Source organism: Dermacentor silvarum, chromosome 2 (genome assembly GCF_013339745.2).
Source record: "Dermacentor silvarum isolate Dsil-2018 chromosome 2, BIME_Dsil_1.4, whole genome shotgun sequence".
In the NCBI taxonomy this organism is placed as follows: domain Eukaryota; kingdom Metazoa; phylum Arthropoda; class Arachnida; order Ixodida; family Ixodidae; genus Dermacentor; species Dermacentor silvarum.
Window position 1 is genome coordinate 148,113,363 of NC_051155.1, and position 16,941 is coordinate 148,130,303.

General features: G+C 44.2%; 1 protein-coding gene across 11 annotated transcripts in view; it reads right to left on the reverse strand.

Moving 5' to 3' along the window:
* Positions 1-16,941, reverse strand: part of LOC119441900 (protein lava lamp) — a 281,369-nt gene that overhangs the window by 63,590 nt on the left and 200,838 nt on the right. For 7 of the 11 annotated variants that reach the window (XM_037706551.1, XM_037706554.1, XM_037706560.1 and 4 more), the window contains 5 exons: positions 13,462-13,587; positions 4,608-4,777; positions 3,952-4,116; positions 2,769-2,948; positions 2,009-2,221 (listed from right to left, as the gene is read on the reverse strand). In XM_037706551.1, the coding sequence (XP_037562479.1) occupies positions 2,009-2,221; positions 2,769-2,948; positions 3,952-4,116; positions 4,608-4,777; positions 13,462-13,587 (854 nt within the window). The remainder of the gene's footprint in view (positions 1-2,008; positions 2,222-2,768; positions 2,949-3,951; positions 4,117-4,607; positions 4,778-13,461; positions 13,588-16,941) is intronic. The other 4 variants (XM_037706556.1, XM_037706555.1, XM_037706559.1 and 1 more) reach the window with 2 other exon arrangements.

Consider the following 16,941-nt stretch of genomic DNA (forward strand, 5'->3'; position numbering starts at 1 on the left):
GTTCCGCCTAATTGCATAACTAGTCTTAATTAATTAATCAACTTCTCAATTTAATTGGATTACAAGTATAAATCAGAATATTGTAGAGAACCATGAAAAACTCCCAATACACCTTTCTGTTGCTCAATACGTGCTACATAAAAGTGTTTTTCCGAGCGTGAAAGAAGCCCGCGAACATACGCAAAGAGCCTTGAGCGGCCAGTCACGTGGCAATTTCTCATGTATTCTCTGGCTTATTTAGTGCTTGGATAAACACTTTATGTAGCAGCACGTATTGAGCAGCAGAAAGCTGTATCGCGATTTTTTTTCATGCTGCTCTATAATCTTCTCATTGACACTTTTTATCTAATTATAATATTTGAGAAGTTGATTAATTAATTGAGACTAATCATGTATTTAGGCAGAATGCAAAAAATAATCCGTATCTCCAAGCGACGGCAAACGACATTATCCTGGTTCTATCCAGCTACGTGGCATTTGCATATTTTTACATATTGGTGCATGATAGTTGGGACACCCAGTATAGGATGTAAGGGAACTCTCCATTTGCAGATGGCCAAATAAACAATAATTTTTAAAGCTTTTTCATGCTATCCGGTAGTTTTCTCGTATTTTTTTTTTTTTTTGCTGCTTCCCTCATTAGCTATCCTACTTTTATCCCGCTCCTGCATTATCGATTATGAACTGCCTTATCTGGCGGGCACATCAAGCTTCGCAGTATAACATATAGCCGTAGAAATTGAAGCGCACACGTCGCGCTTGGGATTCGTACTATGCTTGCGAAGCTGTCACTCAGTGAAAACCATGAACTCTAATTACGAAAGCAGTATAGCTTTTCAGTGGAGCAATAAATTGACGTAGACGAGCAAACGTGCGTGCAATAACAAGCTGCCGCGCCACTGCAGCAGCAGCCAATGCGGCCAACCGGTAGCCGGACTCGACCGCAGCGGTGTTCACGCGACCGCCGTGAGCGCCACATGCTTGCGCTGGCCAATATGCGGAGCTGCGAAACTGAGTTGGTTCTAGTAACGTTGACCAGAGTTCCCTCTAGTAATTATTGTAGGAAATTCTATGCCTGTGCTGATTTGGATAAGCAGTAGGTAACCGGCGGCAGTGTGGTTTAGAACTCACAAATGAAGTACTTTACATAGTATGTATAGTTGCCTTGGCTTTATATGCAACAAATTTCTGAAGAAATGTCCCATCACAAAGAACACAGCTAAGTATGTTAGTCGTCCATGAATCTGATGAGAAAAACATTTTCTCTTTTCTACATCTTATCTGTACTTATTACAGCAGGAGTGTAAACTATGCATTTGCAAAGGTAAAACTTGACTTGGTTCTTTCACGAGTTCAAAAAGAAACAGAAAAAAAGAAACAAAAAAGAAACAGGGTCAAGGAATTGACAGCCTCCAAGGCAACACTGTCTATGTAAGCAGTGAACCCCACTTCAAGGGTGGTCCTCAAAATGACAGCTTCAACCATAAGACCCAAGTTAAAGACGTGAGTCAACAGTTCATTTAATTAACACAATCAAGAAAAGCTTTAGGAATAACGTTTACTAAATGTATTCGAATAGAGAATATCCACTGCATGAAGTGGGTCAACACTAGGGAGTGGATAGACGGTGGCTACTGTGTGGTGAATAGCAACAACAGACCTTTTTTTTTCTCCCTAAAGCATGTTTCAGGACCCCTTCCCCATCCCATGCATTGGTGACAGCAACAGTAAGAATGGGCAAGGGAAAAGTAGAACTTTTAGCAATGAAAGGTGAGCTAATGCAATTAAATGCGAGCACAGCTACCTTCTTGTAACCTACGTGCTCACACACACACAGCCCACACACACTTTTCCAGGACAACTCACTATAATAAAGTGGGGATGGAATTGATAAAAGCCAAAGGGACCTTGGACGGCCACTTGAGAACATCATTGCATGTTAATAAATAAGCGCACATCAAGGTGCAGCTAAGGATTCCCCTAAAAGAGCATCCGGAGAAGCACTCACTGATCTGAGGTTCGTGCAACCCCTCGCGCAGCATGCGGCGCTGCTCCTCCAGAAGCTGGCGCTGTTCCCCGAGCGATTCCCGAGCATCCTCAAGACGCTGGGCACGCGCCCGCAGGCTCCGAACCTCCCGCTGCAGCTCTGTTCGCTGCTCTTCCAGCTGAGACACCGTGTCCTCTAGGCGCTGCTTCTCCAGCTCCAGGGCACGACCTCGCTCTACGCACAGAAACAGCGGGCAAGCAAGGATGAACCAGCTAAAGCACCATGCACACTGGCCTTTTACACATAATTGTATAGGTGCAGAGCTCTAAGGTGTTGAGAGAAATGGATGAGTAAATGGTCGGCGATATGCACAGGACTTTGCCGTCGTCATCACGTGCCCTGACAACGAGGTTGTAAAAGGTGCACTGCATGAGTTGCATAAAGCAAGTGTTGACATAAAAGCAAAAGGTTTTCATGCCATGCTGCTACCAGAAAAGTAATGATAAATCGTACCCAAATCTGTGTTAAAAGCACGCAACAGCCGTTAACAAATTTGTGAATGGTACACCTAGTGTGCATGTGTACTCTTCACTAAACAAGAAGGCCAAGTTAGTCATTAGAGCTATGCAACATGACTGTCCAGATAATATTTAACAACAATAAATTAATGTTGCATAGATTGTCTCTACTGCTTGCACTGCTTAACCCTGCAGCATGTATGGCTGTTTGCAGTGTGGCCGGGGCATCCAAAATCTGGTGAGACAGTGGCCCCACCACTCACCCTGAGCATGCAGGAGGTCCAGTGCGAGCTGGTTGTGCAGCTGGCTTTCCTGGCGCAACTCCTGGCACAGGTCCCGGTTGCGCTGTACAAGGCCTCGGAAGTCTTCTCCACGGTGCTCCGACACCTCTGCCAACAGCCGCAGCACCCGGTCTACAGCTGTGCGTAGCCGACGGCTTGCACCTGCAAAGCAGTTTGGAGGTCAAAGGCAATACTGATTTTACAGTGTATGTTGTATTAAGAGTCCATAATAGGACAGCAGGAAATAAAAGTGCCATATTTACTATGTAACCTACTTTCCAGAGATGCTGATGTCAATTTGAGGGGAGCGTTCATTACACAGAAAAATATTGTTACGTGAAGAACGAGTCAGTAAGACGGGCAACTATTTACAGGTTGTATTTACAACAGCGGTTGCAGCGCTGACCGGTTAGGTTCACAGCGCGAGCCCAGCTCATTCTTCCTCTTCTTTTTCTCGAGTGATGGCGCCCGCGCGCCTCGGTCAAACAATCAAATACCACACGCATGTAGCATAATCCCCCGGCGGCTGAAGCGACGTCCCGGAGCGTCTAAATGTCATCACTGGGAGGGCAATACGCGTGTAGCAGTATGTTTTGACTGATTTTGCCAGACAGCATATGCTGACTGGTCACCCACGAACTCGAATGCTGCTTCGAGAATGTAGATTTGAGCAACCTGTCACAAGACTAGCTTTGAATTTACACGGTGGGCATGAAAGTGTCATGTGACTGCGCCTGCAAGTCTGTCACCCTGTTGGGTGGGTTTGTTTTGCGAGTAAACACGGTAAGTACACTGTTATGTGCCCTCAAGTGATACACACTGAACCTTTCATTAGGACAAAGTTAAAGATGGGTTGTCCCTGCACAGGTACACCCTGCCTTGTTTATACTATGGATTCCAGAATGCACACTGTGCCTCCTCTAGGCACTCCTGCCAACAAAAAAGAAAATGGCCTTCTGGTAATCTCACTGCTGCCACCACTCCCCTCTTCACAGCATATACAAAGCACCGAATGGCAGTTCATTCATATTTCTGAGGATCATTATTCTTCCATAGTTGCCAAGTGTATGTGATACACATAATGACATTCAGCAAAGGCAGGCATGAATAAAGTAAGAAATGATCAGTGGAAAATGCGCCAAAGCAGTTCTTCGCGATAACTCACCAAGGACAACGTCTTCTCCCTCCATCTCTGAAGTGTCCTGCATTCCAATAGCCGAGGCAAACATGTCCCAGGTGCGTGGTGTCAGGTCAGGTCCATCCTCGCACAGCTCTGAGAGGAAGCCATCACCAAAGTCTTCCTTTGAGCCTTGGGTTTGGCAGCTCATGCCTGCAAGAGCACCATAATAGGCACATCAGGGCCGATACTTCATAAGGGTTATTTTCATCCAATTCTATTAATTTGTTATCGTTTGTCACACCAAGCGGCTGATCTCAACAATAGCAGGGGCATGGCATCCTGTGAGCCAATGAGAAGGATAAAGAGAATGGAAAATGAAAATAATTCTTACAAAATGTACTCTTAAGATAAGTAAGAACATCCTAACCAGGAAACCTGGCAAATTTAATGTCTAACAAAAATAAGAAGGATCTTAAACAAAGCCAAAATGGTTACATGTGATCCCACACTCTGATTAATGAATGATGAGAATGCACTTTCAAAGGCTTGCACCGCTGTACACCTGCAGTATTACCACATGATCTATATCAGTTTCAGTAGGATACGAAAACAAACAAACAAACAAACAAACAAACAAACAAACAAACAAACAAACAAACAAACAAACAAACAAACCAAAGAGAGAGGAAATGCACACTAACCCCCAAGGCTAGAGTAGTCCTCATCAGCGGCCGTGTTGGACGCCGGTGAATCAACACGTGACAGCCCCAGGTGACCTAAGGCATCCTGAATCTCCTGCTCTGTGTCCACGTAAGTCTTCACGAGATCAGACAGCACATTCAACAGACGCGTGTTGGTCTGTGCCGTGTGCCTGAAATGCAAACGAGGGAGGACGGACCGGGGAAGTAGGGCACAGGTCGTGGAGACAGACTGCTGAAGAGACCAGGGCCCACACTTTCAATAACATTTTTTTCTTTTGCAATGCCCACTTTTATGCAATGTAATCAGCAGCATGACACACTCTATATAGGGCTCCATGGCAGTTTATGAAAAATTTGGGAGTATTGCACTTAAACGTTGCTCGATGAGACACACATGGCAAGGAGGCACAAATCAACAATTAGTTGTAGCATAGCAACGTGTACGCTTGGGGCCATTTGGTGGGTCACGCTGAATTCGTGGCACGTATCTGTTTTCTGTCCTTGTCCTCTATGGCATGAAGTCAAGCTGTGGTGGTTTATAGGGATTTATTGAAGGCAGGGCATGGCAGCAAGAGGAGGATGGAAGATGCACAATAAGCTGAAAGTCCTGGAATATGATCACTGTAATATTCTGAAATAACTAACATCTAAATTTTAGTAATACAGAGTTAAAAAGTAGGAGTGGGCATCTTGAGTCCGGGTGCGAAAACAGAAACAACATATACCAAAGCTACAAGACAATGCCAATATAAATTTTGAAGGCTCCAAGGTTTAATTCGTCTTCCAACTATCATGAAATGTTACAAACAAAGTGATTGCCCACAGCTCTTCCTGCTGCCTGTTTGGTCTCTAGAGAGTCCATGAGTGCTTTGTCAAGCTCCTCGCTGAACATCATCCATCTTTCTTAACTAATCAATCAATGCTCCATGCTTTTGCACATGTTAGTTCCAAATGCTCGGTAGTGTTAGACATAAACTAAAATTGTGGGATGTGGAAGTGGGCGTACCATGTGTCGGATTTTCAACGTGAATATATAAACTTCTTAAAAATGGAGGTAGGCTACCCTTCGAAGGTGTGCATGCTTTTAGCTTTATTGTGGATTCATTCACCATGTGGTACCTGCACATGCCTTGACGTGATGCCCAGTTCCTCTTCATGGATTCCACAACATTTTTCTGCTCAGCACAACAAACATACAAGAAATTCGGTAGCAGTGCATGTGGTGCCACTCGCGAAATACCACTTCTGTGCGAGAGCTGTTATGAGAGTCAAACAAGTATGTGCCATAGAATGCCCTTGAGACGGCATGGTGGTTGGCAAATGCGAATGCACGGGCACGGCAACCTAGCCCTGCGCTGTGTTCTACTGCGCTGCACAGCTTGATAAGGCGGTGCTAGCCAGCATGCAAGAGACACAGACATTACTGAGGTGTTCTGCACGAATTGAGCAATGTATGGCATGCTTGCAAGCAAGACACAAGCTGTGCTGGGCATGTAAAAAATAAAGTTTCCTTTCTTGTTTTCAACTTATCCAAGTTTCCTCTCCTCTTCCTGCCTACCTCTCTTTCAGTGAAACTGCTACTGATTGCTAGGTCAATCCCATATTCTGTTATGCTTCTTGTGCATAGTGATTTATGTTCCTCTGTCTCTTCCAGCAACATTTAAGTGCAACACTTTTTCACTATGCTCTACACCTATGCATACATGATGTGAACATAATGCTGACAGAAAAAAAAGGCTTGCCCTAAAGATTCTTTTGTTATCCCTGATTCGAGTAGCTCAGCTAACAGGCAACAATACTGTTGGCTGGGCTAGCTGGTATGTCTACAAAACATAGCAAAACCTGAACAGATGTGAACAGAAATGTAAGTTTCCCAGCTGTCCACACCTTGTCAAAGTCAGTTCACACTTTGTCCAGCTCTCTAGCACACAAAGAAAGTAACTGCCTCGAAAATCGTCAAATCAAAAATATGGCCTTAGCTTACATGACAAGCAACACCGAAAGGTGGATAATGAAATAACTTTTTCTACACTGTATGCACACATTTGTTCACGAAACATGAAGGCAGTGCTACTAGCAAAAACAAGAATGTGAAAAAACACAAGTGGCTGTAGCTTGTAAATGGTTCCTGCGAAAAATGTGCGCATGCCATAATGTATCTAAATATTGACCCCAGACACAATACCGAGCAGAACTTTAATGAAACAATCAGACAGCGCTGGTTAAAAGAATGTCAGAAAGAAAGAATTAAAACAATATAAATTAGAAGTACAGCAAACTTTTCTGTTTTGTTATTAAAAGATATCCCGTGCAGTACTTCTGTGCAGATATAACTTAGATGAAGAGCACTGTGAGGCAGTCATCCCCTTTTGCTGTCTCTCCTAAACTGTTTTAACATTTGCTCATTAGTAACTTGAAACTACCAGTTGCACAATTCCTGCTTGTCTAATGTGGTCAAAATTTATTTTAAATGCCAAGTTTTCATCAACATTCATTGTGGGGCGATCACTGCAGAGTGACAGATTCATCAGTCAGATTTTTGCACTGGCATATATGCATCTACGTGCTGCAGCAATGTTTGCATTAATGAGTAATAAACTTAAGAGCTTAATAACTGTGACAACTATTACATAAACTAAAATTACTAAATATATTTGACCTAAAAAAGCCCGAAGCTTTGATTACACCACCTTTTCTGACATACATGTTTTAAACACAAACCTAAACTTCAAAACTTTGTTACAGTAAACAAGTAATGGTGCCAATAAAGAGCAAGAACCATCTGGAACTCCCAGCAGTCTCACTAAAATCCAATGATCTCTCTCCCTTAGTATTCATCTGATACATTTATGGGGTGATTGCTGAACAGTGATAGATGCACCAGTCAGATTTTTGCACTGGCATATATGCATCTACATGCTGCAGCGCTGTTTGCATTCAAGAGTTACTTGCCGGTCATGCTTGTCCTCGCATTCCAGCGTGCCTATATGTGAAACTTTCACATGAGTAATCTGCTCAGGTGAAGAACAAGCTCAATTCATACGAGTCATATTGGCTATGAATCCAAGCAGGGTTCCGATTGTTTTTTGAAAACTGAATTGAATTGAATTACAAAAACAAAAAGGGCACTGGTAATGGTGACAAGCTTATGAAGGTCCCAGTTTTATATCGCTCCAACATGTCAGCTAAACAAAGTAAGTGTATTGCTATCTCTCAAAAGATGGCCAAGATAAACAGTCGCAACATCGCATGCATGGTTCACATGTGTTAGGCTATGCTACAAGAAAAGTGAGAACCAATGTTGAGGCAGTCAGCTTGACTTTCACACGATGTATGTCCTGTTAGAGTTGGCTGGTATATCGGACCGTAATATTTCTAAAGACGATTGCCCGTTCACTAGAGGAGAGCAAGTAGATAACATTACCATTAACTTCAGAGTCCTCACAAACATGAGAAAGCCAAATCTGCCTGCCACCTTCATGAGCAAGATTGAAAGTAAACAGCAGCAGTACTAAAAGAGCGAGAGGCGAAAGGTACACTTTGATGAATGGCACTCGGCCAACAGTAACAATTCTTGTTTTTGACCCAGCAGCAATGACATCATGAATTGCAAAATGCCATAACAATACCATGCCACCTCTCTACCATGGCCACCATCACAGCATTCCGTAAAAAAACACTATGATTTGAAATACAGGTTGAAGTCATTGTAAAAAACAAAGCATTGCTCTTTGCCTTATGAAGCAACTGTGAGTGAACAGTTCTTCACCTATACAAAAATCAAGGTACCGTACACTCACACGTTTACTGACCGCTGCTACGTTCCTGTTAAAAGTGAGCAAACCAGAAACATGCAAGTCGTAATGCTTCTTCTGGTTTTGTTCAGGTTAGCAAAGTATTTCTTGGTAAATGATTTATACAGTAGCTCAACCCATATTCCAAATTATGAGGTGGGCTCCATTTCCAATGGCGCAATGGGGACCAATTAGTAAGAAAAGCAGGAAAATGAAAAGGAAGCAAGGGAAAAAATTTATTAAGAAGTAAAAACAGGCCATCTGCGGCTGAGTGGGAGTAATGAGAGAACACTCATTGCATAGAACAAATTTAGTGAGATGAGTTCAAGGTCAAAGCACACATCAACATCCCACCGACATCTTGAGCCACAAAGAGTGTCAAGAGCTGTGACATGCAAAGGCATAAATCCCCAGTGGCAAAAGCGTGCGACACCAACAAGATGAAAAGAAATAATAAATAAATGAATGAGCTGCCTTTTTAAAGCGCTTTTGATAGTGGAACCATTTAGCAGATAGGACAAAGGATAAGACAAGGGCTAAGAACAACAGATACAGCACAGACGCATAGTTTCTGCTTCTGTCAATGCTAACTAACAATTCACAAATGTCATACTAGAAAGCTGCCTGAACGCGGTATGGTCAGCAAAAAAACTTCTCGCCAGCCCTAAGCTCAGAAACAGCATGCATTTGGCAGGCTACTCCGTGACAGTGACAAAATATGCACAATACATTCACACCTTTGTTTTATTCACCCAAGTGACCAAGAAAAAACACTATCCAGCCCTTCCTTACAATGTTTTTCTTTCTCCACACTACAAGGTCCAACTTGAGAAGAAAGCTACACGGCAAAGCAGTGCAACCTTGAGGAAGGAGCCACCGTAATCACACATAGAGAAGGGACCGAGTGAAAGCAAAACGGCTGCTTTCAGACTGAGCGGCTCGTGTGGAAAAGGAAAGACGGCAGCGTCGCAGCATAGCAAACTTGAGAGCCACAAAGCAGCACACAGCAATGCAATGGCAGTGGACAAGAAAGATTTTGTTCTCGGTGACCCACAGGCTCAATGTGCTCGCTGTTCCCCGTAGCAAAACTGGTGCCGTGCTCACCTCTTTGCTCCACCCGAAACCCTGACCACGTACGCACGAGGGACAATTCTCGTGCTTCTCAATCCCCTTTCACCACAGGACAGATTGCATGCCCTCACTGCAGTTTAACATGCACATATGCCGTATCACAGACTATTGGCAAGAGCTTCCTGAAGGGACAAGATGACTGAAGGTGAACGGTCGTCACGTCATCAAAACATATCTGCTAACAGACAGACAAAAACAACTGCACCTTATACTTGACCACTAATGAGCATTCATTCTTGAAGCAGTTACAACATTTGTGAACCTAAATATGGGTGTATAAATATTCACCGTGTTAAACATTAATCCGTGATCAACAATGGGGCCAAGCAGAATTTCATTAGGACCTTGACTTAAATGAATCAGCATTTGGAATCATTAGTTATCAATGGTAAAGAGCTTCATCAGTTTTTCCACCAGTCTCCTCATCCTTTTCTGACTTCTCATTTCAGAGGCATTCTGGGTCGAGATTGCGCAAGCATCTCGCTTTCTGAATGTTCACTTGCATGCTCATGATCCGGCGCTGCACTTTCGCTAGCGATCGTCAGCATGGCAAGGTGGGAGCGTGACTTGAACATCGCCTACTCAGTGACATAGGAGGCAACGCGAACGTTCAAGAAGTGCGATGCTCGTGTGATCGCGCCCCTGACTCCAAGGATCTTGCGGCATAAATGTCATGCTTTTACTGACAGCCATGCTGTCCACAATTCTAGAATTCTTTGCTTGTACCATGGAATGTGTACCAAAAATCTATTTATTTACAAAATACCTCAAAGGTCCCAGTGAAGGGGTTTTACATGAGATTTTACATCTTGACCATTGCACCATTACAGTGTCCTCAGTGGCTAAAGAGGAGCGCCTGTGAAACTGCAGTGTAAGCAACAAACTGTAATTAGCTGTTGATTTAGATGGGATTGAGAAACACAACTTACTGCCTCGATGCCACATGTGCAGTATCTGTGCACAATAGTCAAGTGCTACACCAGAAATATACGTGGCCCTGTGTTTGCAGTGAAACAGACAATGATAGTGCGTGACTAAGAATGTGTGTTAGTAGGAGATACCTATTCAAGAAGGAAAAAGACTTGGCCACAACTAGGGAAAAAAAGAAGAATAACAAACAAAATTAAAAAAGACAGCAATACTCATACAAAGAGATCTTTGAAGACAAAATATGCGAGATGTTTTGGGAGGTATGCTGCTGGAAAAAAAAAAAAAAAAAAAAGAAAGGTCGGCTTTTCTTAAGCTGAACCTTTTTTTTTTTTAGTTATACTACACCTTGTGACCTTGTGATGTCTTAACAAAGTAATTCAAGCCAAACTATGCTGTTGTACAACAATGGCCACATCGAAGAAAAAAAAAAAGAGAACGATTCTAAAGCATATTTCGTACTTGAATATACACACACCTTCTTTAAGCCTAACATCCCTCTCCTCATGCTATTCCTGCATCGTGTGATTAGTGTTCCTTGTTGATTGTCTGACATCTGCCAAGCCCACTAGGACGAGGCCACCATCATGACCTCAACTTCACGCTTTTCTTCACATGTGGTTGTGCCACCCTTTCCATGTATAACGCTCTTAGATTGCTTTTAGGCTTTGATGTTGCTAGTGCTTTCTAGATTTTTTTATAGTTTTTCATCTAAACAACTCCTGTTTATTCTTTATTTGCATTCGCTGTCATTTTTATGGTGATTGTAGGTCCCCCTCTATGCAATGCCCACTCATGGGCCTTTAGGGTAAATAAACGGAATGAAATGTACTGCTTTTTTCTCAAAACCACTGACCACTGGAATTTGTTTTCAGCTACCACATCTTCCTTAACACTCGATCAGCTTACAGATACGACTGATCATATCCAACAGTGAACTTTTCTACTTCTATATATCCGCATTACTCCAACACTGATTACACGGTGCAACTGCATGATGCACGCATCATCACAACAATTTGCTCTTTGTTTGAGTGCATCTGTTCCACTTCTGCTATAATAGCGCAACAGCGGAGCTTGTAGTACGTATAAATAAAAGTAAATCAATAAAGGGCAACACTGAACTGAAAAGCTTAATATGCTGTGACCAGAACTAAGTAAAAAACGTAAAGTGTGGCAGATCATGCATGTTAATAAAGCAAACGAACCAAGAATGCCAAAAGGAAGTAGCAAAATCCACTGAAAGCTGTGCAAATGCAAAGAAATCGATGTGTTATCAAAAACAAAAGAAGCATGATTTAAGTGGCATGCACACAATCCCCTTTCAAAAATCAGGCAAAAGAAGCAGAGGGAGGTGACAGAAAGAAAAGTAATTATGAAAGAAGTCCCACAGAGCAGCCACCAGAAATAGGGCATTACAGATGAACACAAAAAAGAATAAAATAAAGCAACGATGAGTGTACACAACAGGAAACCTTTAGGCTGCTTCCTAAGATCTAGCCATCTCCATAACAACACTAGTGTTATTTAAAACTGGGTGGTCACAACCGAAGAGTTAAACAATTTCTCCTCCAGTGCACTTCTGCAACAAAGAAAAACCTGTTTGGCTGATGGAAAACGACCTTGCACTCTGTACACTTTAACAAAATTCCAATTTGTTAGTGCAATCTTAGAGCTAAAAACAAATTAAATTTCAGGGTTTTACATGCCAGAACCACTACCTAATTATGAGGCATGCCGCAGTGGGGGAACCCCAGATATTTTTGACTACCTGGGGTTCCTTTGACCTAAATCTCTGTACATAAGTGCTCTTACATTCTGCCCCCTTTAGAATGCATGGGCGTGGCTCGTATCGAACATGTGACTTTGAGATCACCAGCACTTGCCATAGCCACTAACCTACCACGACAATTTTTATAATCTGAGGCTACACTGTTTGTTGAGAATATAAAAGGAATATACGTGATATCTCAGTACGCTAAGGCCATGAGGGAACAGGGTTCCAATAAAGTAGTCGCATCGAGCTAGTTTACAGCTTTTCATCTGAATCTATTCTGTCATGAAGTTGGACAAAAAAAGTATCCATTATATACCTAATGATTTCGGTTGTGATGCTTCACACACACATCAAGGTTGCTAGCAGTGTGTATTTTCATTAGCATCTGCAAATAACAATGCTACCCTGATGGGTTTCTAGGAACATCTGTAAAACAGGGAAGTCTTTAGGACCATGACTCAGCCTCTAAGCTGCAGTTTTAGTAAGATGAGTAATTGTGCCATTTCAGAAATCTATTTAGCATATATGCAGTCCTATGTATTAAAATGTGCAATGCTGTAGCAACAGCATTGCCTCCAGAGTGCAAAGTATCGAATGAAATACTGTGACACAAAAACGTTAGCTCCATTTGCTGCCCTTTTGGCATGACAAGCTCTAATGCTCTTAATGTGAATTCATATTTTCGAAGTGATCACATAGCAGCGCTAGCAAATGAAATAGTTTGCAGATCTTTACATATCAGACATACTGGATCTATGCAATCTGTTTTCAACAATGTTGCAATGATATCATGAGGTTTCATCAGTGCTAAAGCATCACTTTACTTGTGATAGTCAAGACCATGACAAAACGAAGATATCTTTTTCAGCTAAATAACCACAAAATAAACAGAAAAACCTGCCTCCACACAGATTCAGAGTTAGGGTCACTAAGGTGTTCAGCACCATAACTTAGCAGAAATAGCCACACAAATGTGCAGCACAATAACGGTCTAAAGTGCACTGGAGAGAGGTAGAGTCTGTGCTCAAAGTAGCAGTTTAAATTACGTTGCTGTGGTCTTCCCTCCAATGATGCACCGAGACACGCAAAATCTGGCGAGTCAAGGGAGGGCCGGGGAACAGGGAGCAAAGAGGGGAAGCAGCGTGGGGGCACAGAACAGCAAAACCCCCAAAAAAGTATGATGCATAACCCCAGGTGAGTTTTCAATTTAGAGCGATGCACTTACAGCTGCCAAGACTGAATCTCATTGGCTGTCAGCCCTGAGCCTGCGAGCCACTCCCTAGAACAGAAGACACCACCACTGCATGTGTAGAGCGGGCTGGCCTTCTCTTCCGAAAATGGCCGACAAGGGCTTTGCGGGAGTCGAAGGTCGTGGGGGAAAAGGATGGCACACAGGAAGGCGTGGTGTGGTGCAGGGTAGGGAAAAAAAATACACACAGGCAGGGAAGAAAAATCAGGGAGGGTGTGTGTGTATATATATATGCAAACAAAAAAATGGCACAATAGACAGTTTTAGTATAGCGTTTCAGCTGTTTATGCGGTTACACGCAATATGGTTCAGGCCACACTGTATATGCATGTACTAAACACAATTTTAATTAAAGCGCTCCACATGGTAAGCAGATGTCAAACACCAAATGCCGCAGTACCATCTCGTATATACAAGTCAAAACACTTTTGCTGCAATGGCGGAGTCTTTTGTAAGGCCTGGCCACATCATAACCGAACGCTAGTCTCAATAATGATGGCAAAACATTGCTGATAACTTTGTCCTCACAAAGAGATTAAACTAGGCGAAAGCTGATCTTACCATTTATGTTTTGCTGTCATGACGAAGAGCAAGTAACAAGGCTGAATTCGGATCAAAGTAGGCCTGGGTGCTGCCTTGTTGTGATGCCTGCTATGCAAGCCACGCAAAGCCCACAGAACTAAATCCAAAAGTTAGCGTGCGCACGTAACCAGCAAAACTCTTCATGGTGTCCTGTTCATGCTCATCTTGGAACCGTTATTCTATAGCGTACACAAGAGCTTTGCTATATGCTATACTAAAACTCTCTAATGAACATAGGGACGAAATGGTGAAGGGGCATGGCAAGGATGTGGATGGGGACAAGCAGAGATACGCCAGAGAGAGAGAGAGAGAGAGAGGAAAAAAAAAAAAAGGTCTACGGTAGGGGTGAAAACAGCAACAAAGGCCAGACTGCACAGTGCTAGAAACAAACAACATAAATAAAATCAATCATACAAAACACAAGAAACATTTAAAAAAAAGTCACTCCGATGCTCTTAAGCAGGCTGTGTATTATTCTGGACTCTCAAATGTAGGCAAACTACTAGGAAAAGATTGTGGACTACTCATCTGGGCCCGTTAAAACAGATGCCCAGAATGAGTAACCTATCGAAGCATCACTCATACTATGTTCTGTGACTTCCTCGGTGATTTAGATCATTGTGTCTACTGTTGGCCAATTAGTGTTACAATTCATGTCTAACCTCTACTGTTTCTGCATGGCTGCCCCTTATTGAGTCAATATTCCACCAACACATTTACGCACCAAAATGCTTTGTTTTAGATGTAGCAAAAAGGTTGTTCTCTTGTACTTCGCTGAAATTCACAATAAATTTATTGAAACTAATTTATAGCACATAGTATGTCACCTAAGTATGTCACATAGATTGCATATTACTGCTCATGCAGAATTAGAAGAGATACTAATATATGTGCTTTACATTTGGGCTTGCTCTAGAATTACCTTTCTGAGGCATTGCACATTTGTGCAAGTTTCTACAATTAATGAAACATGCTAGAATGATGCAAAAAAGCCCACAATTGCATGTTTGCAAATGCAAGCCAGTTCTACTAATTCATGTACTGAATCTACTGCACCGAAATACAAATGCAAAAGATGGTATCACTCTTTATGTACCAAGGCCACTAACCTGGAACATAATGTCCGAACAGCTATTGGATAGATTTTCCAATTTCCGCCAGCCCACATTTGTGATGTGTCAGAGTACCTCATTACAAATGCATTGGAAGCTTCAGTGCAAGCCAGGCACAAAGCCACAAAAGTGAAACTACAATACCCCTTGTGGGGACCCCTTTGGTCCCCCTTCTCCAGTTCACGCGCGCATTGGGCCACGCGCGCATTGGGCCATTCGCCCGTGCGGTCGCTGGGGACACCCTGTTCCAGCCTCATAGTGGACAGCGTACATTCCTCGCGGCCGCTGGCGCCGGCGCGGCGCGGAGCCTGCTGCTTGCGCGCGCGTCTCACGTTACGCCGTGCGCCGCGCGTACGAACAGTGCCGGAGGAGCGGGCCCCTCTCGCCCTCTCCCCGGCATCTCTCTCTCTTTCTTTCAGCAACCAAGATATACGCGGGCGCTTTCGCCCGACAGGGACTGACTTGCGGTGCTCTTGGCTGTCGGACGTGAGGACCCGCTTGGCCCCGCGCCCCTCTGAGCAAGGCGGCCCCCTTTTGCGTGGCGAGCCTGGCTTGGAAGAGCCTGTGTGGCGGAGCAGACTTCCCGGGAGCGGTCACCCGTAGTCTGCGGCGGCCACTCTAGTACCGTAACCCCTGTCCTGTACGCTAATTTGTACCTTACAGGGAATAAACCCCCATTCGTTTGTGCCACGGCTGGAGTCGTCTTTACGCCTTGCCGGTGAGTCAGCGAACCCGCCGCGGCGCCCTTTTGTGTGCACTGCGGAGTGGGGACGAGCTACGTGTCTGGCCCCACGTTGGGCGCCAGTTATGTGGGGCTTCGGGCTACCGTGCCCGCAGTCCCGACTAGCTAAGGTCTAAAAAGGAGACACGTAGCTCGTCCCCACTCCGCAGTGCACACAAAAGGGCGCCGCGGCGGGTTCGCTGACTCACCGGCAAGGCGTAAAGACGACTCCAGCCGTGGCACAAACGAATGGGGGTTTATTCCCTGTAAGGTACAAAATTAGCGTACAGGACAGGGGTTACGGTACTAGAGTGGCCGCCGCAGACTACGGGTGACCGCTCCCGGGAAGTCTGCCACACAGGCTCTTCCAAGCCAGGCTCGCCACGCAAAAGGGGGCCGCCTTGCTCAGAGGGGCGCGGGGCCAAGCGAGTCCTCACGTCCGACAGCCAAGAGCACCGCAAGTCAGTCCCTGTCGGGCGAAAGCGCCCGCGTATATCTTGGTTGCTGAAAGAAAGAGAGAGAGATGCCGGGGAGAGGGCGAGAGGGGCCCGCTCCTCCGGCACTGTTCGTACGCGCGGCGCACGGCGTAACGTGAGACGCGCGCGCAAGCAGCAGGCTCCGCGCCGCGCCGGCGCCAGCGGCCGCGAGGAATGTACGCTGTCCACTATGAGGCTGGAACAGGGTGTCCCCACCGACCGCACGGGCGAATGGCCCAATGCGCGCGTGAACTGGAGAAGGGGGACCAAAGGGGTCCCCACACCCTACACACCCTATAACACCCCTACAAGACAACTTTCCTTCCATTCTAAGGATTAGGTATTATTCAAACAGATACTTCAAATCTAGATCAATCCTCTTAAATGCATCCAAGCCTAGCACTACTAATGGGCTCTTAAAATTCTTAAAAAATTATTTTCTTTTTAGCTGCCAATTTAAATGCACTGTCTTTCGAGCAAATATTTCCCACATTTTTTTTTTTTTAAAGTTGCACGAACACCTAAGCTCGTCTTTTTATGTGCCTTATCTACGTCTCTGTCCTTG